We start from the raw sequence: 23746 nt of genomic DNA, 5'->3' as shown, positions 1-23746 counted from the left end.
TTAACGTGTTGTTTCTTGTTACAAAAAAAATAAATATTATTCCAATTTATTTATTGGCAGAGTTATATTATTTTTGTTTTTTAAATGTTTACTTTGTTTAATTTTCTTTTAAAAAAGTTGTATTTTCGTAACCCTGGATGGAAATGGAATCTTCGATCTTTACATGGTTTGCTATAGAAAATCTTAATTCACTTTGCGGCGTGTTTTTTTTTTGGAACGTAACCGCGACGCAAAGTGAGGTTTTGGTTCCGGTTTCCGGTCCCTCTAACATTTCATCAACATTTAAACTGAGAGACGTCCACTGTTGGACATAAGTCCAGGAATTGTATCGCTAAACCGCCTATTGAATTTATAAAGAAATCGTTAAAATATTTATGTTAATATAGATCTATTAAAATTATAATAATAATTAATAATAAAATTCCACAATATATTTTAATTTTTTTTCCTAAATTTAAAAACTCAAAAAGTTTTTAGTTAGTAGTAAGAAATAAAATACCTGCCTTCCTATATGCCTGGGAGTTTTAAATCACAATTCCACTTTTCTTTTTGAGCACAGAATATAAAAAAAATATTACATTTTATTTAAAATAGCAAATGTTGAGTTTTCAGCTACTCATAATGTTAAAATAATCGACGTTTCAATATTTCACGTAAATACATATTTAAATAAAAGTGTTTTGAAATAAAAAATAAAATATAAGTAATGTGTCGTATGCCCAGCGGTGAACGTCGGTAAGATTAAATATCCAACTTCATTCATATATATACATGCGGTAAGGTTGTGTACAAAGTTGCGAATAGAATTAATAAAATAAAGTGTGATGTGTAATAGAGTAATGCTCAGTATTCGCTAGGGAATTCGCTAAGTATGAGAGCCATGCTCAGACAATGCTCAGACGCGCTGTATCTCGAACAGTTTCACGTTCGTGTCGTACCATATAGGCGGATCCACGTTTCTGTAATGCAATTTATTTCATTAATTATCATGTCATGTCTCCCCCAAAGATATCTATGGATATACCATAATCACTACTCTTGACTGGCGATTTGGCGATTGCAGTGTGGTATTATGTGGTATTATTATAGGCCAATATATTCAGAAACTTGAGACAGAGAGAGAGAGAGAAAGAGTAAGTACCTGAGGTAGATGACGCCCCACATGTAAGTGCGGAACCAGGCCGCGGTACCAGCGTTGGCCTGGTACTTGCGGATGAGGATTGGATGCGGCACAGGCAACAGCCCCACCAGGGTGCCGTGCTGCAGGAAGCGCAGGATCTCAGACTCGTCCGTCAGACCCCTGCACCGATATTATTCATTTATACACACGTAACTTGACAGTTGAAATAACTATATCGGCATCTCCATATTTCATGTTACTTAGTTATAAAACACATTGTCAAATCTATATATCCTCGATAAATCTTCAGATTTGTCAGTCTTCAGTCCTATCTTAGCCAAAAATCCCGTTTATATCACTTAACGCATACTGTATACAAAAATTTATCATATGCAGACTATAAGAAAAAGAGAGGGAGAAAGTAGCGGGAAAGAGACAGGTAGAAATGTAGAGGGAGAGAGAGAAAGTAGAATCTATATTGGTATCTCTATATTTTAATGTTACTTAGACATAATGACTAGATTTATAAAATAATATCAAATGTATACATTTTCATTAAATATTCAGATTTGTTAGTTTTGCGTCTTATCTTAGCCAAATATTTCATTTATATCACTAAACGCTTACTTAGTACCGCGATTTACAACATGCAGATTAAAAGAGAAGGAGATATCGAGAAAAGTAGCAAAAGGGAAAGAGACAGGTAGAAATTTAAAGGGAGAGAGAGATACGTAGAAAGGGAAGGTAAGGTAAATAGGGAAGGGAGAAAGATATACAAAAATAGTGATGTTAAAATATGGTGCCACTCTATTTTCTCCCGAAAGAGATAGATATATAAAGTGGATTAAAGAAAGAGGGAGAGAGGAAGATAGCGTAGTGTCTATGTTTGATGCAATATTACTCACTTGTCGATGCAAATCTTCTCGACCTGCGGCACAAGCACCTGCAGCAGTCGCATGATGGTCTGCAGCGGCAGCCGCCCGCGCCAGCTGGACACCCACTCGCCCGTCGCGCGCCACCCCTCCTTCTATAACCATGCATGGTTTTGTATCAAAGTTCAGCACAAGTGCTGCCATCTATTGACGTTACTTGGAACAAACTTTGAGTTACGTATGTATACTTAATTGTTTCAAAATTTATTAAGCCAAATACTAAGTAATAATTTAATTTATTAAGCCAAATACGCCTAACACTAAGTGAAATATGTTCCAGGATCTAAAAACCTAAAACACTGACCACTTTATTCTAAATAGACGTCGCTGTGGAGAGACTTGTGTAGATAATATGCCAACGAGTCTAGACCCAAAGCATATTAGAGCGGAAGAGAAAAATTTACTTAATTATGGAATGAACAGAATGATAGAGATTGTGAAGAAAGGATGTGAAAAATTTAATATATGTAGATGGTGAAACGAGATGTCCCCAATGGCGGAGGCCAAAAAAAAAACGAGCTTAGCCTAATGAGGGCTCAGACAAAATATCCACTGAAGCTGGGCGTACTTGGTTCCTGGGAACGGGAGAGGTGGTTCATGACCACGACAGTTCTGCCAAGAATTGAAAGAAAATTTCTTGATCGAAATCTTAGGATATTCAAGTACAAGGTGAACAGAGGTCTTCGTCAAGATCAGTGATTCCCAAAGTGGTCTATATCGACCCCTAGGGGTCTATGACAACCTGCAAGGGGTCTACGTCAGCGAAAAAAAATTTTGGGGTCCATGAAATGAAAATGGGGGTCCACGATAGTGAATCTCAACACATACACTGATAGTACCTATTTACTTACATCATACTATCTTATAACATCAAAACATTCAAATTATTTATAAAAGTAACTATGAAGTAAAAAAATTATTATATATGTTTATAAAATTGTGTAAGTTGTAGGATGTTGGTACTTGCTTTGTGGTCGCAATACATTTTGAAATTTACAGGAAATCATTATCAGGCAAGAAGGGGGTCTACCCAACACGGAAAAACATGGCAAGGGGTCTACGACACAAAAAAGTTTGGGGAACTCTGGTCAAGATCATCGGATATCACAGGATCCTCGTCGCATCCACCTGGTCCTATTGGAAATCTATGAGAGAAACCTATGTTCAGAATTGAACATCGGCAGTTATGATGAAAAAAATAATAAGGTTTCGTTTAAAATAAAAGTAGTCAAACCTGTGGAATGTTATTCAAGGCATTATCCCGCTTAGAATGTCGCGTATTCGTCTGCTCCTTTTGTTCAGGTCTCGCGTCGTGATCACCGTCGGGTTTCTCGCCGTCCTGACCGTCACCGCCGCTGCGTTTCGGCAGCAGCTGCTCGCGAGGGTGTGCAGATTCGCGTTCCGTCATCGACGTTATCGCTGTTATCAAAACGGTCTTAGGCAATATATATATAATACAGTAAATCCCTTATAACATGTTGTTATGCGCTGGAAATCCACGCGTTATAGGGGGGAAACATTATTTCAGCCGAAAGACGTCCACGGCTGGACAAAGTAACGCTAATCGATGTAAATCTACATCGACAAGTGAATAATATTGCACCAAACATAGACACTACACTATCTCTCGCTTTCTTTCTTCCTCGTTGTTTCTCTAATTTACTTTATATATCTATCTCTACTAATTCTATCTCTCCATATGCCCTCTTTCTTCTTCTGTCTTTATATATATCCTTCTCGCTTCCCCATTTACCTTACCATCTCTTTCTACATATATCTCTCTCCCTCTAATTTTCCCGTCTCTTTCCCTCCCGCTTTTTTCTCCCTATCCCTCCTCCTATCTATGTGTCCTCCCTATAGTGCAGAGTGTGTGCAATGCACACGGCGTCGTGACGCTCCCTGAGACAGCTAAGAGCATCGTCTCGGACTATCACAGTGATGTCACAATGATGAGCGCCCTGTGGGCGGCTACTTTTTCGAACATTTCGTTTCAATTCAAAATAAACCTAATTTTACATATTTAAAGTTTAGAAGCGACCATACACACGCGGAGCAATAAGTGTTATTCTGTTATTATAAGAAGAAAGGCCGTAACTAATACCATACTGTAAGCTATACCTAGTTATAAAAAAGCTTGGTGGAATATGAAAATAACTTTCTTGTTACGACGGCAAAGTTAATCGTTATAGCCGAAGGGGGGGGGGGTCAGGCCTAGGGGGCGGCAGGGTTTCATTGCACACGGGCGCTACACGAGCTAGAGCCGCCCCTGAGAAGTATGCCTTACATTACGACTGAACATTTCAAGGTGACAGGAAAATTAGGCTTTCTTAAGTTACATTCACATGACTAAATTTTTAACAAGTCTTTATTTCCATTCAACAATATATTCACCTTCGTTATCGACAACCTTTTGCAATCTAGTATACAATTTTTCAATGTCGGAGCGGTACAAATCAATCAATTTTCCTGTGAAATATTTCGATAGAAACGACATTACTTTTCGGTATCAATAATACTACTTAATTTATTTAACTAAAAAAGTCGGTAAACACTTTTATATGGCCTGCCAGATCAGTATGTTCGTGTGTGTATACGCGTAGTATATAGTTAGTAGTATACGTGCGCGTGCGCATAAACGTGTATACATGCGTACCAGGCGTGTCCGGGAGGGTGGCGTTGAGTGTGCCAGGCTGCGCGGGTTGCGCCGGTCGTGACCCCTCCATGGCCGCCTCCTTCACGGACTCCGTGCTGCGTGACCTTCGTACCACATTTAAGTTATTATTACCAAGATAACATTGTTCAATGGTGCTATTGTCGCCATTATGCATTACAGTAAGGTTTCAACTTTCAGCTACATTCATCACACCCTTGAGCATCGTCATCGAATTGCCAGCTTATCAGTTCTTTATAGGATACACTTTGGAGAGTGCTCGAAGGTTCTTTTCGAACTGACTGAGCCATCTCCATACCTTTATCGGACTACCAGCCGCAGGCAAATGTTTCATCCATACATTGTTGACATACCCAAAAGTCGAACTAAATGGTTTGACAGTTCGTTTTTGGTGAGAGTCGCCAAGATTTGGAACGACCTGCCCGGGTCTATTTTTTCTGATGAGTTGAACTCTGGAGCCTTTAAGAGTAAAGTGAACAGGTTTCTTTTGGATGGGCGTGTACCATCTTCGTCTTCATCTACACTTTCAATCAGGTGAAATAGGAGACAAACGCCTATTCCATTACAACTATAAAAAAACATATTATGATAGCCAACCACTGGCAGAAGATATCAGGTTCTTATACTCAACACAACGAAATATCTATACAGTATTCTTATTGTATATGATTGTGATAAATCTGGGAAAACTATGATTATTAGGTCGTGTTGTTCTAAAGTCGTCAAGGATCAAGTTAGTTTTAAAAAAACCATATTTAGGAAGAAATTTATCGGCGATGGGAGTGGCCGAATAATGATTGTAGGCGTGTCAGTGGGCGGTACCTTGGCAGTGCGCGGGCGGGGCGTGCAGCGGCCAGAGAACGCGCGATGGCAGTGTGCTCGTGAGGTAGATTGGCCAGCGAGTGGAACACGGCGCGCTTGCGTATTATCGTGTACACCAGGTTGGAATTACCTGTTAAATGAACATTTTCACTGCAATATTGATATTTATATTTGTAAAAATTATAAAACATGGCAAAAGCCTCATCTTAGTGATGAGTTACTTAGATAGTCTCATAATGCTGTATTATTCATAAATATAAAGTCTTATTCGAATACAGTATGTTAAAAAACCAAAATGTGTGAATTGTCATTTAGACTTCTTGATTTAGGACATATCGGTTGCTTCACAACGATTTCTCATATAATAACAACTTATACTGACCATCAAACTGGTACTGTATCATGTTGTTAAACATCTCCAGCAGGAAGAACACGAGGTGATGGTGGTTTGGCTGCGAGAACAGGAACCACGGCGTGCTGAACGCTTCCAGTAGGTGGAGCAGCTTCGTCGACGCCACCATCGACAGCGTCTTCAGGTACGGCGACACTGAGGATAAATATACATTAGAGGAAACAACACAAGAGACAGACAGATAGATACCATATCTGCCAATGATTTGGCAACAATAGATGAACAGGCCAAGAGCTAATATTCATGATAAACTACTCGATTTAGTACAATTTTAATGCCACATTAACATTGATATAAACTAGTCACTTAATATAGTTTGTTTAAGAAAAAAATGTGAATGTCAATAGCACGTTAAAGGACCAAAATTAATGAAAAATATTCAAAATATAAAAATCCAAATTGAAAAAAAAATAGGATAGAAGTGAAAACATTTAAGCCAAGAACAAAAACACTCGTACATCGCAAATCCGATAGTCTTCGTGACATACTCTGTCAATGTCAACCCTTATATCCTTCTATATTAGTGTTTTCCTATAACTATTTTTCTCCCACACATGCACACACATACATATATATAAATACATACAGACATATACATATATATATGAATAACCTGCTTTAATATATTATGGAAGGAAGGTGATGTATATAAAAAGACATGTAAGTCAGGAGAATGTAAGATATTATTTAATAAAATAAAAAGCCCTTGTCCCCTCCCTAGATAGGGGTGTACGAAAGGAGATGGTAATAGTAATAATAAGCGGCGGGCATAGAAAATGTTATTTCTTAGCTACTAGCTTCATTCAAATTCGATATTGATCATCATGACGATCATTGGCGTAGGTTAATGGATTGCAGTGGGCGCCCATTAAGGTACACCAGCGGTACAAATATGTTAAAAATACATTAAAAGTTGCAGTATCAATAATGGTTCTGTTACATGTTCCTTTATAGGTAATAAAATACAGCAAATACAAAAAAGTCATCGTATGTATGAGGAAACATCTAGCGTAGAACTGTGAACTTGAAAATAGAGTCCAGAGCAGTGATTCCCAAAGTGGTCTATATCGACCCCCAGGGGTCTATGATAAACTTCAAGGGGTCAACGTCAGCGAAAAAAATTTGGGTCCACAGACTGGACAACATTAGCCGAGGAGATTTAAGATTAACCCTTACAAAATTGACCCCAAATGTTGATAATTTATTATTACAGCATCAGGTTCATCCTTCTCACTAAAAATATTGACTTATTATATTATATGTTTATTTAATGTAACATATATTTTACATAACAGATACAACATTTTATTTTGAGTAGTTTTAATTTAAATTCTATTAATAAATGTATAAATTAACATGTGTTTTTAAATTAAGTTTTTAACACTAAACTTCACTACAGTTAGAAATTGACAGGAAATCAATATCAGGTAAGTAGGGGGTCTACCCAACACGGAAGAACATGGCAAGGGGTCTACGACATAAAAAAAAGTTTGGGGAACTCAAGTCCAGAGTGAAAGACCACTTTTTAATTAGTAGTATTATGGATGGGCATAGCGCAAGAACAGTCATCGTTGTGATCTCTGGAGGCCTATACCTGGCAGTGGACGTCAATTGTCTGATAGAATGATGATAAAGTCATAACAAAAAATCTATCAATCAAATTAGGTAAGTTAAAGTAAGAGCTTACCGTTCACAAGGATGGTGAGAAGACAGTCGAAGAGTGGCTGCAGCCGCTGATGGCCGGTGGTGATGATCTTGTGGAAGACTACGACTAGCAGATCAGCGTGCGTGCCCGTGAACACGGCAATGTCGATGGGCACGGTAGCCGTGTACGGCTTGTTGAGGCGCACACCGAAGTTCCTCTCACCGGACAGCAGGAGGAGGATGAACACTCCAATGTGCATCAGTCCCACGCGCGCTGTGAACATGAAGTGATTATTCTTCTTCTCCCTTTTCCCTTTATTTTGGGACGAGTCTCTCCTTACCAATTTGCGCTAGGCCACTCTATCCTGGGTTGTCTCTGCATCAAGTTGAAGATTTTCCAGTTCCTTTCCGATACTAGACCACCACTTAGCTTTTGGACGCCCTCTCCCTCTCAGGAATTCTGGGAGGCTTAGGGCAGTTTTTACCACGTGGTCATCTGGTTTTGCGTTGAATGTGGCCATGAAGTGATTATTATTGCTTTTATTGCCATTGATTACAATGGGCACACAATATAGCTCAGGACATCTGCCCACAAAGTCAAAGTTTATAAAAGACATGCAGGCCCCTTCTAAACTCTCCTAAATATCCAGTCATGCAAGTCCTTCCTTATCTATTTCTTTCAAGACCTTCGTTTTTTGCCTGTATTAAATAGGGACTTGATTTATAGAGATATAATAATTTTTTCTGATTCATTTTTTTATTTTAAATCCTCCTTCCATTCTTACAATTTCTTCTTCTAATCTAGACCCTTTCTTGTTAAACAAATTCTAACACTTTCAATTTTTTTACATATATTTCAGACATCTCCATTTATCCTTCACCATCATTCCTATAGTATAACAGCTATTTATTTTTAAAAATCACAATAAATATATCACTTTCCAATTTGTATTTTAAGTAAGAAAAGGACCAATATTTAGCCACTTCCGCACATACAGTGGGGTAGTCGTGCAATAAAATGCATCGCCCGCCGGCCTGCTGATAAATGCGTATGCGGCAAACAATGCAAATCACACAACCGCCACCGCCAAATCACTCAACACGTGTTTCACCTCTCCACGGGGCATATTTAGGAGTTATGTTACACCGATTAGTGCCAAACACAGAGACTTACATTGGTCGGCGCGCGAGTCGTTCAAATGGTACAGTATCGGCACCAACACTTCCAACACATCGCTGCTCTTCAGCACGTAATACATGAATTTCTGAAATAAATATATCATTACATTTATAATTCAACTAAATCAAAATATGAAATACGACATCATCAACGAAAATGAATCTCTTCCAAAACGATATCTAACATAGAGGTGACTGGCTTGAACAAATAACGAACTCCATGATCGAGCCGGTCGGGGCTGACGGCCGACTTCACTTCAAATGTCAAGCGGTGAGATGAAATACAGTAAGGCCTTATTGTTTTTCTACATCACCCAGCATCGAACAGTCTAGATATTTCCTGCCTATGATACTTAACGACCTATGGTCTTAAGGAAGACCGGGAGCGATTGGTCTGACCTCTAAGCGCGAAAAAGAAGCGACAGTCGATCACCAGCGATAGTCAAAGTAAAGCGTGCAGGCAAGTGTGTTTACATTGCTATTTTCACGTTACTGTCCCTGAATAAACATATCATTTGACTTCAAGTGGTATTTTAATTGGAGCCCCTTTTATTTCTTCGTTTATTTACTACAGAAAGTTTGTTATTTGTAAAAATATTGTGAATGTTTAACACAACTTTAAAGCTTTAAAATTTTTAAGCATAATTAGGATTTAACATAAGGATATTTGCTATATTTTTACGACACATAGTATATATTCTTGTATTTGTATACATAATCATCATATCTTTTTTAAAGATTGAAGAAGTTATATATTTTATATACCATTATTACTTATCTTATCATTACTACTACTTAAAAGGTAACCTGTTGGGGAATGCCTCCGGAATTATGTTTGCTTCTGTACTTAATGAAAATTATTTTCATCATCCTGCCTGCATCCAGGGACTTCCCAGGACCTTGACTATGTCATAAATCCACCTAATGGGTGGTTTACCCTTGCCGCGTCTACCGGCCAACCTATCAGCCATATATATAAACTAATCATAAATATAGTGTTGATATACATTTCAACTACAGGAGTCATCAGCATGAATATACTAATGTAAAATTACCTTATTGAAGTCGCACATCTTCCAAAAGAGAACAAGTAACTCCTGGTGCAGTGCCACTTTCTTCGAGGAATTGGGCAAGTAGGTCTGCGCCAGCGGGTTGTTCAGGAGGCGAGTGATGCCACGCAGCACAAACTGGAAGTCCTCGTCGCGGTGGATTCGTGATAGGTAGTTGATGAACAGGTTATCCGGCACCACCTGTGAATACCAGCTTCCAGATGAAGTAACTGAAGAAATTCTAACATGGGCATGCAAACGACGCATGGGATAACATCATCACCTCTATATCGGCCTATAAACGCCACCTGCAAGGCTAAATCTTCTCCCAAAGATCGTCACGATGATTGGTATTACGCTAGAGCAGTGATTCCCAAAGTAGTCTATATCGACCCCAAGGGGTCTATGACAACCTGCAAGGGGTCTACGTCAGCGAAAAAAAATTTAGGGGTCCATAAAATGAAAATGGAGGTCCACGATAGTGGATCTCAACACATACACTGATAGTACCTATTTACTTACATCATACTATCTTATAATATCAAAACATTTACATTATTTATAAAAGTACCAATGAATTAAAAATTTATAGCTTATGTTATTTTATTTATAGTTTATTTTATGTTTATTTAATGTTAGGTATATTTTCCTAACAGATAAGAAAAAAATATTTTGAGTAGTTTTAATTTAAATTCAATTAATAAATGTATAAATTAACATGTGTTTTTACTTTATGTTTTTAACACTAAACTTCACTACAGTTATAAATTTACAGGAAATCAATATCAGGTAAGTAGGGGGTCTATCTCACACGGCAAAACATGGCAAGGGGTCTACGACACAAAAAAATTTAGGGAACTCTGCGCTAGATGTATCCAGCGACTATCCACTACCTTGACTATGACTTCAGTTAAGCTAGTGAGGTAGACATGATACCCACAAATACTTTTACATTCAGGTAATATACAAGAGCAAAGAATTTTAATAATAATAACATTTTCAAGTTCAACTTTTTTAAATTGTTAATCGACTATTGATGTATATATTATATTTATGTAGACAGATAATGCACTTGATAAAAGATAGAAAAAAAACGCGTGGCTATAAATGTTTTTAAATAATACAGTAGGCAAATATATTCATTCTATAAAGCCATTTATTAACATCAAACTTTAGCACACAGACTTCTTTTGCCTTTTTTAATCTACCAATAAAAGCTTTCTAAATGTTATCTGTGGTCTTATTTTTAAAATGTATACACAAATGTTATCAAATGTGTGTGTGGGTGTATATATATAAAGATATAATGACCTCATCTGGTTCCGCGGCTGAGATGTTGTTGGTGTCGTGGTCCAGAGCCACAATAAGCACTTGCAGCGCCACCTGTTTAAATTGAAGAGAATGAGTAGTCCATAAATGGTATGGAACACATTACATGAAGGTAATCATTAAACTCTTATTATATATTGTTTTATAATGTACCTAGAAATTAAGAAAATGTTAAAATAAAAGATGATGAAAGAATGGTAAAACAGAGCAAAAGGGTAAGAAAGAAGAAACGTAGTATGACAGATAGAACGGACCGAAAGAGAATGTGAAGAAAGAAAGAAAAGAGAATGAAAATAAAAAATTTATGTGAATAAATGGAATGCTAAAAAAGTCCCTATCTCACAATAAATAGGGGTACGAGAGGCCCCCAATAGCAGGGGTCATAAAAAAAATTATATATTGTTTTAAAAGACATTATGAGTTGATAAAAATTATACACAGTATATATTGTCTCCAATGTATGTATAATCACCACCTGTGTACGTCATAAAAAGAAAGCCCGAAGAACCAAATTCAATAAAAACTGAAATTAAATTTTGACCCGATAATGGCATCTTTAAACCTAAAATATTGTTACAAAGCACGATTTACAGAACCATCTAAACAATAAACACAGAACTCCAGTAAAGACGCGTGATCTCGAAGTTATACGCGTGATTTTTGTGTGCGGTTCTTCACAAATTTGTGCTTTTCTTCCGTCCTTCACAATATCTATCTTTCCATCGTTTATATATCAACTGCCTTCCATCACCTTCCTTCACTCATCTTCGCTCATAGATAACATTTTTAATCGCAGATAAATTTTGATATCACAGTCGTATTGACTCTTATGAAATTTAATTTCTTTTAGTTTTATTTTTACAATTTTTAACTGGCAACATTTTTTTTTCTTACAATATTTATTACTTTACTTAATTTACTTGCTGGACCTCTACAAGCCCTATATTACTACTAAGTCTTATTTTTATTTATCGCACTCGTAAGTATCTTTTTGCAAAAACCTAAGATTTATAGGCACAGTTTTTTTTAACCTCTCTCTCTTCTCCCATCTTTCCCTCTAATTACAGATAATAAATTTTTCGCATACATTTTTAATCAACATTTGTCTTCTTTCTTCCTCCCCAGTATCTTTCATGCCTTTTCTTTCTTTCATCCATCATAAAATCTTTCAATCCATAAGCATGCGATGGGCACAGATGGTTGCCACACATTAGGGAAGCGATGTCATCTATTTCTATTTTTGCTTCCATCTCTATCTCGGAATCAAAGCGGATCCCAAAGATGGGACAGTTGGTGATAAGGTGCATCACTGTCTAAGTAAGAAAAGGACCAATATTTAGCCACTTCCAAACACAGAGTCTGGCACTAATCGATGTAACATAACTCCTGAAGATGGCCCGTGGTGGGGTGAAACACATTTTGAGTAATTTGGCGGTGGCGGTTGTGTGATTCGCATTGTTTGCCGCATACGCATTTATCAGCGGGCTGGCGGGCGGCGCACTTTGTTGCACGACTACCACTGCATGTGAGGAAGTGGCTAAATATTGGTCCTTTTCTTACGTAGGATGGACTTCCGCAAGGTAACGCCTGATTCCATTAAATATTTAAGCATCACTGTCTGGTCCACTACTGGGTCACAGATGGTATATTAGTTAAAACACTTCATGACCAAACTTTGTATTACCATCCAAAAAATTACATGGTAGTGTATGAGAGAATTAAGGAATCGCCATACAATTTTTAACTCCAAATGATTCTTTGGTAGTGAAGTACCTCGACAAGGGGCTCCAGGGTGTCCGCAAACAATAGGTGGTTGTATGGCAGGCCAATGCCCACCGGGTCGTACGCGCACACCGTGTTCAGCAGCGAAGTGAACAGTGGCAGAGCGTGTCTGTTGTCAGCGCTCGTCAGGTATCTGTGACAAATTCAAGATATCTTCATTCAAATATGGGCATACATTTATGAATCATCGATAATTTTAACATTATACTACCAATCTACCACCACTTCTGAATGCTGATGATATTTTTAAATTAAATTTGACAAAATCCGACTGTCTGTTTGTTATATTAAAATATTCTCTTTTATAATATTTTGGAAACTTTACAATAATAAAATAAACTGCATTGTATATCTAATAGAATAAATACACTTGCGTTATAACTTCTTCACAAATAATTCTTTATATATATATATACACATTTCATATATAAGGTAAAAAAAGAGAAATGTGTGGATAATATTCAATAGGATGAAAGAGGATTTAAAAATATATAAATACTTTCTGTTTTACTATTCAAAAATTGTGCACAAGCATACTCACCTAGAATCTACAAGAAAAATATTATCCGTACATAGTATATAGATAACATAATTCCACAGATAAAATTAACCATTATATAATCTGTATTTATAGTATCTCCCACTATTAATCCTCATTGCTGAGGAATTTGACTACCATACATAGCTCTACAACATGGGCACCAGATATCGCTTCGTGGTTTAATGACTTATGGTACAAACTAGAATTTCCACTCACGCGATCCATTTATTATGGTGCATGGCAGCCTGCTGGGAAGTCTTGTATATGGTTTCGCTGAAGCAGGTGAGTAGTAAACGCAGGAGCTCCGCCCTTGCAGCCTCGTGCTGGGCGTTGCGCGAAGGGCTACGGGCGAAGCCCACGCCACCTGCCCAGATGTACTCGCAGCTGTCCAGTGACGTCAAGTCCTCTGCGCGCTCCTGTCACACCCATGAATATTTTTTTCTTTAAATATATGCAAACGATATGAGACTCTTTTGTATGTAGTTAAGGTTCAATTTTAATTATTACTGCTGTTACTGTTTATGTGATATGTCATTTTATGTATGTTCTCCTTCTATTTGTCACACCATATCTCACTTCCTGTACCCTACCCCCTATAAATACATACGAACAAAACTATTAACTAACTAGATACTGTACCCTCTGATAATAATAGTTAATTATACAAAATTATTGCAATAATTAATAGTTTATTTACTGTTCAGATGTCTAGGGATTTCTTAAATATTCTGACATATATATAATCGCCTTTCATCATCAGGCCTGCTCTAAATATTTCCACGATGATCAGTCTTGCGCTGCCCACACCTAGCGACTTCCCAAGACCTTCACTATGTAGTTGTCCCACCTAGTGGGAAGGAAGGTTGCCCACGCCGCGTCTACCAGCTAGTAGTCGCCACTCGTCATTCTTTCGCCATTGAACTATCTTAAGAGTGACATTCACCTCCTGTAATTCTGAAACCTTTCCATCTCCCTTTCCACTATTTTTAAGTCTAAGTATTTTGTGAAAGGTCACCAAGCTGATAAAGATAACGTTTTGTTAATATATACAAAACAGAATAAGTAAAGAAACTAGTTTCTTTAATAATTCTAATTTGTATTGTGCCGCGCTTATTTAATGTCGGTAAAGCAGTGGTTGTTTAACCTTAACACTTCATAGATGGCGCTGTTAATTATGGTGTTATAACGGCGTCCATTGTGGTCGCCGGTCGGTAAAGCAGTAGGTATTTGAAATGTCAGTGATTATATAAAATATTGCAGAATACATTTTTAATAGCAATTAACAATTTAAATAATCACTTTAATTGTCGTTTCTCTGTTTTCAGAACAACGCATTATAGTTTATTTAGAGCATATGTTTATATATATATAAATATATATATATATATATATATATATATATATATATGTGCAAACAATATTTGTGATACAATACGATATTTGAAAACGTAAAGGTTATAATACGACATTGACTTCAAAGCGAAATGTTGCATGAAAGGGTGTGATAAGATAATAACTTATCTAACAAAATCAATACTCACCGGACCGGAACGCTTTGTGCTGACCACTGTAAAGTCCGGACAGAAGAGGAGATCCTAAAAAATAGAATATTTATCAAGAACTACCAACAAATTAACAAATATCATCATATTAGCTGATAGACGCCCATTGTAAGGTATAGGCATTTACCAAATATCGCTAACATGAGCGATATTGCCGTAACCGCATATCCAGGAACTTCCCCAGATCTTAACTATGCCGTTGGTTCACCTAGTGGAGGGCAAACACACACCGCGTCTACCGGCTCTGGTTGCCCCCCGAGAGCCTTTCGCCTCCAACAGCAAAAAAAAATATTACGCACAAATATAAATCAAAAACATAAAAGGCTAGTTGCAATTGTATGAAAACATCCATAGCCTGTACCAGGTCAAAAAAAACCATTTTGAAAATAGAATTCATAATAACATCAATATATTTAAAAAGTTTAAAGGAATTTCCTTCTCGCATAAATCTTTAATTAAACACATATTGCAGTACCCGGCGATAAATATTGCACATCGACCTTTGGAAAGAGACAATCGGATAATTTCTACTTCGTAGAGCACTATCTCTGTCCACCTACCCATGTGACGTTAAGTCTTTCGTTGTATTTCGTGCGACAGAGAAATTAGCCGATTGTCTCTTTCCAAAGGTCGATGTGCAATATTTATCGCCGGGTATTGTAAATTATTTATTAATATTATCAGAATGTCAGGCTCCTAAACATCAAATCTCTTATTTATATTTGGACAAAAGGTTCAAACATATTTTATAACTCTTTTCTTATAAGCCGACATATATATACTCAACTGCTTTAATAGGAGCTACGAATATTTAAACAAATGGTTTCAATAAAAATCATTTATAACCTAGAACCATGAATTACATTAAAAACATAATTAATTGACATAATAAATAATACTTTGTATATGTGAACCATATATATTATAATCAATGATAGGAATACATAGAAACATAAAGGAAATTATGTCATACACGTTATATTAATATGGACATACCAATAGGATTAATTAACATAATAATATAAAACTGAAAAATAAATAATTTCTTGAGGCATTTATTGAAGATAGGATAGCATTTTTGTTTTTATCCATATATTTATTATTTTTAATTGAACAAAATTGATGAATTTTAGTTCAGTGGCAACGTGTGAGACTTCGATCGGGAGTCTCAGGTTCAATTTCAGTGATACAATCTTATATAATTCTCACACAATGTTTTAATTATATAGCATTATCACTTGTAAGCGAGTTTCCAGAGGATGGGCGGCAGCATCCTCTGCATGCCATAATACCACAAAGCGACAGCCAACCTGCCTGCCAAGCATAGTGATTGTGATACATAATCCTATAGATATCTATGGAGAAGATTTATGCCTTGCAGTGGACATCTATAGGCTGAAGTGACTATAAGAACTAGAAAAAAGGCCTGTTATGATTTCATGGTAGAAAGAAAATCATAGATAAGAAATATTGTACTAAAACAATTCAGTAAGCCTATAGTTGCCTGTTTTACAATAAATTCTAAATCTAAATAAATTTTACTGTTATACCACACAAAAAATAACAGTCAAAATTTTATAATTCATATCTATGCAATGATGAAAAAAAACAATTCTAATATAACAAAGTTGATATTTAAAAACTCTGGTAAATGTTATCAGCAAAAATTAAAAAAAAAAGTTTGTTAAACAAATTTGATTTTCGAAGAAACAATCATACAATTTGTTCTTAATTCAAATTGGTATATGTGTAATAAATACTCAAGTTTGACTATTCAATTTGAAGTTTGAATTTCCTTTAAGCTTCTTAATTAAACATTTCTTGCATTATAATGTTATATGTAAGATTCAATGGGATATTTTTACATATATATATTGCCTTCTGCTTGGCTTGTATAATGTTATAAATAAGTTATATAGATCCACATAATCCACAATAAAATTGACCAGCTCAATATTTCCAGTGAGGGTCTTGTGTCTTCAAGTAGCACATATGAAGATGTCGATCAGATATTGAGTCAATACATGGGCGGAAAAGTCACCACAGATAACTAATTTTTTTTTAAAATAAGATCATCTTACTCATTGTTTTCCGGAACCTTCCAATCGGTCTTATTTGATACCTATGGGAGTGGCTTGGGTCCAGAAGTGCATGTACTATGGAAAATTGATGATTATGGTGAATTCATCTGCCCATTAGAATATTTACTTATTTTACTTAATTTGTTAAATTTTTTTCATTTGTATATACATATATGAGTATACAGTGGCTTTTTGTTAATGCTAAATACCTATCAGAACTAAATGTTAATAACATTTAGTTCTGATAGGTATTGTTTATCTGTATTGTAATAAAAGTAATAAATTATCTAATATTTAAAAAAAATAATATACTTACACAAATTGCATTGATAAGTGACTGCGCTAGTGGGACTGACTCATTTTCACCAGCCGCAGGCAATGAAGACCAGAAAAAACTGTGCCACTCCGGTTCTTCCAGCATGTATGGCAGTACACGAGTAAGAAGGCGGCAGCAGTTTAATGCTAAAAACAATATTCCTTTATAACAATGTCATATAATTTTAAGTCAACAGATTTCAACATAAGTACTCATTTGTTTATAACAATTACCATATATATTGATAACCTTTTATGTGCCATGCCCTACCAGCCTTTATGACCCCATAGTAACATATTATTATATATATTTTATATTAAAGCAAAAGGGTTAAATTCGTGTTGAGTCCACTTTCTCATTGATCCCTTTACAACCAAATTTGCCCTTGCGGAGCTAGGGCCACACATTCTGAAACACTGCCTGCTATATTTTTCAAAAAATGGCAACTACTAATCTTTTAATATAGGAACAATGAATAAGCTTATAATATTGATTCATCCTTTTTGGGACAAGGTTTATCCTTCTACAATAAAATCCATGAAGAAATTTTATATTTATTTATGAAAAAAAAAACTTATGTAGAGGCAAGATTTATAACTAAAGCTTATTATTGAATTACAGATTATATATAAAATAAAAATGCATGGGATTAGTATCATGCTTGTGTTCATGTGATAAATAGAAGATTTATAACATGAAAATCTGTAAAATTGACATTAAAATAGTAACAATTGAATTTCTTGCCAAGTTCTTTTATAAAATCAATATTTGAAACCTAGCAGTACTTATGTATTAATATATATTTAAATTTATATTATATCAAGGTCTTGAATTTTCAAAAATGCTTAGCAAAGCTTATCATCATGACAACCGATAGAAACTCACTGCAAGGCATAACCAGTTTTGCACTGCCCATATCTACAGACTTCCCCCAACCTTGACTGTCTCATAGATCCACCTATTACTAGCAGTTGCTTTAATTATTTTTTAACCATAGTGTACTACACATTAACACTCTGGCTATAAATATACTGCCCCAGTAGAAGAATAGTAATTTTTTAAAAGCCAAAAAAAAATTGAAGAAATATATTAAACTCAAAAAAATTTTTTACTTGTTGTTTGCTGCTTCATGGATTATTCTAGAATCATCCAAAATATTCTAAATGTGAATCACTATTTTATATTAATATAGTTTCAGATGTTACTAAACTTCCAATAAGATTTTGTCTTTCAAGTTAAAATGTTAGTTAAATTTTTTTTATAAATATGGCCTTGTATAAATAAAGACATTAAAAGTCGCCAAGGAAATATAAAAGTTAAAATAAATAAAAGAATTTTTTTCATAAAAACTTATAAGAAAATTAATAAACATATATGTCAACCGGAAAAAATAATCTTATCTAGTGACATAAAACTTAGTACAAAACAAGATTTTTCAATTAAAATTGTCTGTGTGATACCATTAGCACTGTTATAATAAGCGTGGGAGGCAACTTAAACTAAATGCATATCTATTGCAATGTTTTTTTTATAATACATTGTAGCCACGACATACCAATTTGCTGTTCTCGCTGTGTCCTGCAACTACTGTCTACAGTTTTCACCATCTTCTCAACAGCTTTGTACACCAGAGTGGCCAAGTTATTCGGAGATTCTTCACGCAATGCCCGAATCTCGGCTCCAGGGACCAGTGTGTAAACATCCTGCACGTTCGTTATACACTCTGCCCAGAACTGATCCCAAAAACCATCGTCGCTCGCGTCAATGGGCTTCAAATAAATAAAAATTAATATAAAAATTTTACCATTTGCAACAAACAATAAAAAACGTAGTAAACACTAACATACCTGTGTTTTTGAAGTGAGCTGAACAACAGCTTTTCTAAAGTTTAATTTTGTATCCGCGTTACCCATCTCGCAGTTTAATTAATTATTTAAATAAAATAAATTCATTTCCAACATACGTACACACAAAACAAATTCAATTGAAAATGACAACGATGACAATGACAACATGACAGATGGGAACGATTCATGAGAAACCAAAAAGACAATTTATAGAACGTAGTTCAATACACTGTAACTGTGCCAACCGCCAAGCGGAATAAAAGTATTTTATTTATAAAAGCACTTCCATCCATTTTTGTATCAGTTACTTAGCAAAAATAATAAAAGTTGATAAAACCTTTAGAATTAAACTGTGTGTCTTAAATTGATATGTATCAATTCAGAAATAGTATTGTAAAAATTTTGTTATTAAGTTTTGCAAATAGTAAGATTTATTCGCAATTATAGGTTTTTATTTACAAAATATTTATTATTGGAATATGAATTATAAAACCACATCCAATCCTGGCAATAAATACAAACAAAAAGCTTGTTATAGTCTTTGATATTTCGTCGCAGTCCGTCGTCGACTGTCGGTTCATTGCATTTTTCTTTTGTCTATGAAATAATAGAAGCGAAATGGCTGCAGCGAATATTTTTCGTAGCGCCTTCGGGTCGTTGTTACGGAAATCTCCGTTGTACAGAGCTCCGGCCATATGCCGTTTGTCCACCATAGCTGCGGTGCAGAGGTTTCCTACCTTCAAAGCCATCGCTAAGTTTAACTGCCAAGTTCAAAATGGGGTAAGGATGTTATCAATCCATGCAATAAATTACATGTTCTACTACATTTTCGTTTGACTATGAGATAAATAAGTATTTAAAATATATTTTCCCTGCACTGAAGTCCGAGGTATGTTTTTATTTTGCAAGGAGTCGCATAACCTATACCATGATATTGCATAACAAATGTGTATATAACTGGTGAAATTGTCTAGGTGCATGCACGACACGACTCCACCGGCGTGCAGAGTAGGCTGTCCATGCGGGAGATCGAGGATCGAGTGATGAAAGTGTGCAAGGCATACGACAAACTGACTAATTCCAAGGTACTGAACAATTTTTTTTAATTTTGTTTCAGAATACGAAAGTTGGCGCCCGCAGCTACGGCGGCGGTGCACCGCTCACCCTGTGCCTTATCGAAAGTAGAGTCCTGCTCGTTCTCAAACTTTATGACAAAATTAACCCTGAGAAGGTAGCTCATTTCTACCACACTATAATTATAATGTTGGTGAAACACTAAGACAACAAGTTGTTTCATGTTTACATATTTCGGATAGTTTAAATTACGAGTTCCAACCAGTTCATCCATCAGGGTTTCATCAAAACCTCAGAACCGAAAGTTCTTGGAGATAGGCTGGAAAGTGTTTTACTTTCATTAGTGCCGTCCAAATCAATGTCACAAATGCCTTTAAAACTTGTGTGACATTGATCTATACTGTTCAAGCAAAAGAGAAATTTTTCCATTTTTTTGTTATTGATATTTTTCATGCAATTTACACTGTCTTGCTTTTTAACTAGTTTCTATTTTAAAGTGGTTTTATAATCCTTCTTCTGCAAAAGTCTTAATTCCTATTGGAAAAAAAACTAATTTATACAGGTTGTCCACATAATGTCAAACTAGAATCGGATATTAGGGTAGGGTGGTGGCTATTCATAGAAAATTAATGATAAAAATCTTTTGAAATACAATCAGTAGAGGAATTTTATACATTTTTTATGATCTTTCTGTTACAAGTAATTGCTTTTTTGGTTTTTTTTTTCCCTTTGATGTTGCCCTTAAATGATAGATATAAATTTATAGTGTAATATCATAATTACTGTAATAAATTAGCAATTTTTGTCTAAATGCTTTCAAAATTATTACATCAAACTTTGTCTGTTTTGAAAAAAAATTACTCATTTGCAAAATATTGTCAATATGTGTTGCGTCTCGGATGGAAAAATACATCTCTAAACCTCATTGGAATACCTTTGGGAGGTTTTATAAATATTTTGGGAGGTTATGTCCACCCACAAGGTGGACAAGACAACCTTATTAGGGTTTCTTGAAAGCTGCTTCCAATGCAATCTATATAGGGTGCCTATATCGAACAATGAGGTTGAGACAAGAGAAAGACTAATACACTATATATTTTAAAATAATTCACTGTTATATCAAGGAATGTCTTTACAGTTATTAATAAAGTTATATAAGTAGTATTTGCAATAATAATTAACACAGTATTTATTTTTTTCCAGTTATCTATTGATGCTCACTTCATGAATGACTTGGGACTGGATTCCCTGGACCATGTCGAAGTCATAATGGCGATGGAAGATGAGTTTGGTTTTGAAATACCTGATGCTGATGCAGAGAGGCTAGTCAAGCCAAGAGACATTGTACAATACATAGCAGACAAAGAAGACATTTACGATTAGATAATTAATTTATTTTAACAGATGTCAAGTCTTAGACCTAATTTGTACACGATCTTTCTCTGACCAGAGACAATCCTTTTTTTATTTACAATTGGTCTAAGGCAAATTGTGATTCAGCTTAGTGTCTAGTTTGGATTTGTTTTATCTGTTACGCAATAAAACAAATGAAAATAAAAATGTCTGAACATCAAATGGTGGTGATGTAAAAAGTGTAAATTCTGTTATTCATTAAATGTTTTTTAGAATAGATCAATTGTTTTTCATTTGATCTCATACAATCCCTAAATGGCGATAATAATAAACAAAAAAAATGGATACGTTTTTCTAATAGGATTTCCTTTGTGAAATTTAAAACATTCTTTTTAGTTTATTCTTTTGAAGTTTTTATTGGTGAATAGGCACAACTTAAAAAAATCTCAAAAAAACTTAATGTAACTTCAGAACTAATAATACTTTTTACTACACAAAAAGCTTTTTTGGACAAGTTCACCAAAGAAATAAACCCAAAAAAATTGTTTTGATAACTGGAAGTACCAGATTCTACCTAATGTCTATTTTTATTGATAACTTCAGTTGTTTTATTTTTATATGACCACCGTTTTTGGAGACCTTTTGTTTCCCCATCATTTTTTGGGACAGAGACTTTGACTTCACTGAGTTTTAAAATATAGTTTTTTTTTCTTTGGTCTGTCACAACAATTGTTGGTCTATCTTTTTCCTTCTTTCATTCCTATTGCTTTTATTTACATACCTTTTTTGCATCGCCTTACATCCTTCCCTACTTTTTTTACAATATTACATTTTAACTTTTTGTTATACATTTTTCACTTTACGTTTTATTTTACAACTCTTATTTGATTTTTTTGAAGCACGTATTTACAATTCCAATTTTTGAACGTCTTCTTTTTATATCACAGTTATTTTTATTTACCAGCTGATTTCTTTGACCGAACTTAATTTTTATTTATTTTTATTATCTCCTTTATTAAAATTGTTGCATATTGCAAAAAAGTTTGGCGTTATCCTGCATTCCTCTTGTTAATCATGTTACAAGTTTTTGATTAGTGCAGATTTACATCATTCTTGGATTACTTTTTCCAATTGTACTCCTTTTGGTGCGGAAATAGTAATCCTCTTAATATAGGGTCGTAGGCAATCTTAAATAAGAATTTTAAACGTGTAGAGTGATAGCCAAAGTTGTAGGTATTCCTTAAGGTATCACAGTCACTAGAAATGATAGATAATATAAAGAAACTGCATAGCTGTTCCACATGGAATACGTTTATTTGACAAATACAAATGGCTATAAATAATATGGAATTTTCCCACGGTCGCGCATCGTATAAGTTAGTCTTGTTCGCTTAATCCGTTGCCCGCAGTCCGACGTCTGTCAACAAAACAATTATTTTAGCGTCGTAGATTCGTATTTTGCATTACATTTGGTGTGAATACCCAATTTAGGCTTTGTGCAGCTGCATCTAAATTGATTTTCGGAAACAGCCGTCCATGCGCTAAAAAAATTACTCTGTTACATATGATCGTAACAGAGTAATTTTTTTCGCATGATGAGAGACTATTCGTATAAGTGTAAAGTGTAATGCAGGAGTGAGCAACTTTTTTATTCAACGGGTCAATTTAAACTATTTTTTTTGGCGGGCTGCACATTATATAACACGTATATAATTTACAAAACTTTGTAATTAAAATTAGGATAAGAAAATATTCAAGTTATAATACAAAGTAACAAGATAAGAACGGAGAAACAAATATACTTGTAAATTTTAATAGAAATTTTGGCAACGTTTTTCGACACAAGCCTATTATATTAGGAGGACCGGAAAGTAAAATCGTTTCTCTCGACGTATTTTATGGAAAAACCGATTGATATGTTACCGCTCCGGTATTGAAAGTTTGTACACTAGATGGCAAAAGGTTGTTGATAACGAATGTGAATATTTTGTTTTTAATTAATTAATTGTTTCGGTTTAGCATTAACGATGAA

At 35.0% G+C, this 23746-nt stretch overlaps 2 protein-coding genes across 3 annotated transcripts; one reads left to right on the top strand and one right to left on the bottom strand.

The window, feature by feature from the left end:
• Nucleotides 1-736: 736 nt before the first annotated feature.
• LOC137933203 (protein HID1) lies at nt 737-19410 on the bottom strand. Its single transcript, XM_068777045.1, has 17 exons — nt 19288-19410; nt 18996-19209; nt 17441-17586; nt 15023-15076; nt 13698-13897; nt 12932-13073; nt 11141-11212; nt 9836-10030; nt 8776-8866; nt 7645-7875; nt 5928-6092; nt 5546-5675; nt 4706-4809; nt 3287-3471; nt 2026-2147; nt 1142-1300; nt 737-959 (listed from the first exon to the last, which is right to left on the bottom strand). Exons 1-17 carry the CDS (start codon nt 19351-19353, stop codon nt 896-898), a joined length of 2340 nt encoding a protein of 779 aa, XP_068633146.1. The 5' UTR covers nt 19354-19410; the 3' UTR covers nt 737-895.
• A 423-nt stretch (nt 19411-19833) lies between these two features.
• On the top strand, nt 19834-21993 carry ND-ACP (NADH dehydrogenase (ubiquinone) acyl carrier protein). Of its 2 annotated transcripts, XM_068777221.1 has the most exons (4): nt 19834-20067; nt 20262-20372; nt 20405-20518; nt 21565-21993. In XM_068777221.1, the coding sequence occupies exons 1-4, from the start codon at nt 19906-19908 to the stop codon at nt 21742-21744; spliced, it is 567 nt and encodes a 188-aa protein (XP_068633322.1). In that variant the 5' UTR covers nt 19834-19905; the 3' UTR covers nt 21745-21993. The 2 variants fall into 2 exon arrangements, with proteins under 2 accessions (XP_068633322.1, XP_068633321.1); XM_068777220.1 differs by lacking the exon at nt 20262-20372.
• The last annotated feature ends 1753 nt before the right edge of the window (nt 21994-23746 follow it).

The sequence above is a fragment of the Battus philenor genome, unplaced genomic scaffold (genome assembly GCF_028537555.1).
Source record: "Battus philenor isolate CCGP_79_NKW_IND1 unplaced genomic scaffold, ilBatPhil1.0.hap1 SCAF_13, whole genome shotgun sequence".
Taxonomy (NCBI): Eukaryota; Metazoa; Arthropoda; class Insecta; order Lepidoptera; family Papilionidae; genus Battus; species Battus philenor.
Note: the sequence above shows the minus strand (reverse complement) of the source record. Positions and strands in the feature narration are given on the sequence as shown.

What these genes read in the sequence shown, in the direction of transcription:
- LOC137933203 (XM_068777045.1), bottom strand. Translation starts at nt 19,353, where the DNA reads ATGGGTAACGCGGATACAAAATTAAACTTTAGAAAAGCTGTTGTTCAG. An exon ending in TCTCACCATCCTTGTGAACG is followed by an intron (nt 6,093 to 7,644) that starts GTAAGCTCTTAC and finishes ATTTATCCTCAG; the next exon opens with TGTCGCCGTACCTGAAGACG. An exon ending in TGGGGCGTCATCTACCTCAG is followed by an intron (nt 960 to 1,141) that starts GTACTTACTCTT and finishes ATTGCATTACAG; the next exon opens with AAACGTGGATCCGCCTATAT.
- ND-ACP (XM_068777221.1), top strand. Translation starts at nt 19,906, where the DNA reads ATGGCTGCAGCGAATATTTTTCGTAGCGCCTTCGGGTCGTTGTTACGG. An exon ending in ACTGCCAAGTTCAAAATGGG is followed by an intron (nt 20,068 to 20,261) that starts GTAAGGATGTTA and finishes GAAATTGTCTAG; the next exon opens with GTGCATGCACGACACGACTC. An exon ending in ACAAAATTAACCCTGAGAAG is followed by an intron (nt 20,519 to 21,564) that starts GTAGCTCATTTC and finishes ATTTTTTTCCAG; the next exon opens with TTATCTATTGATGCTCACTT.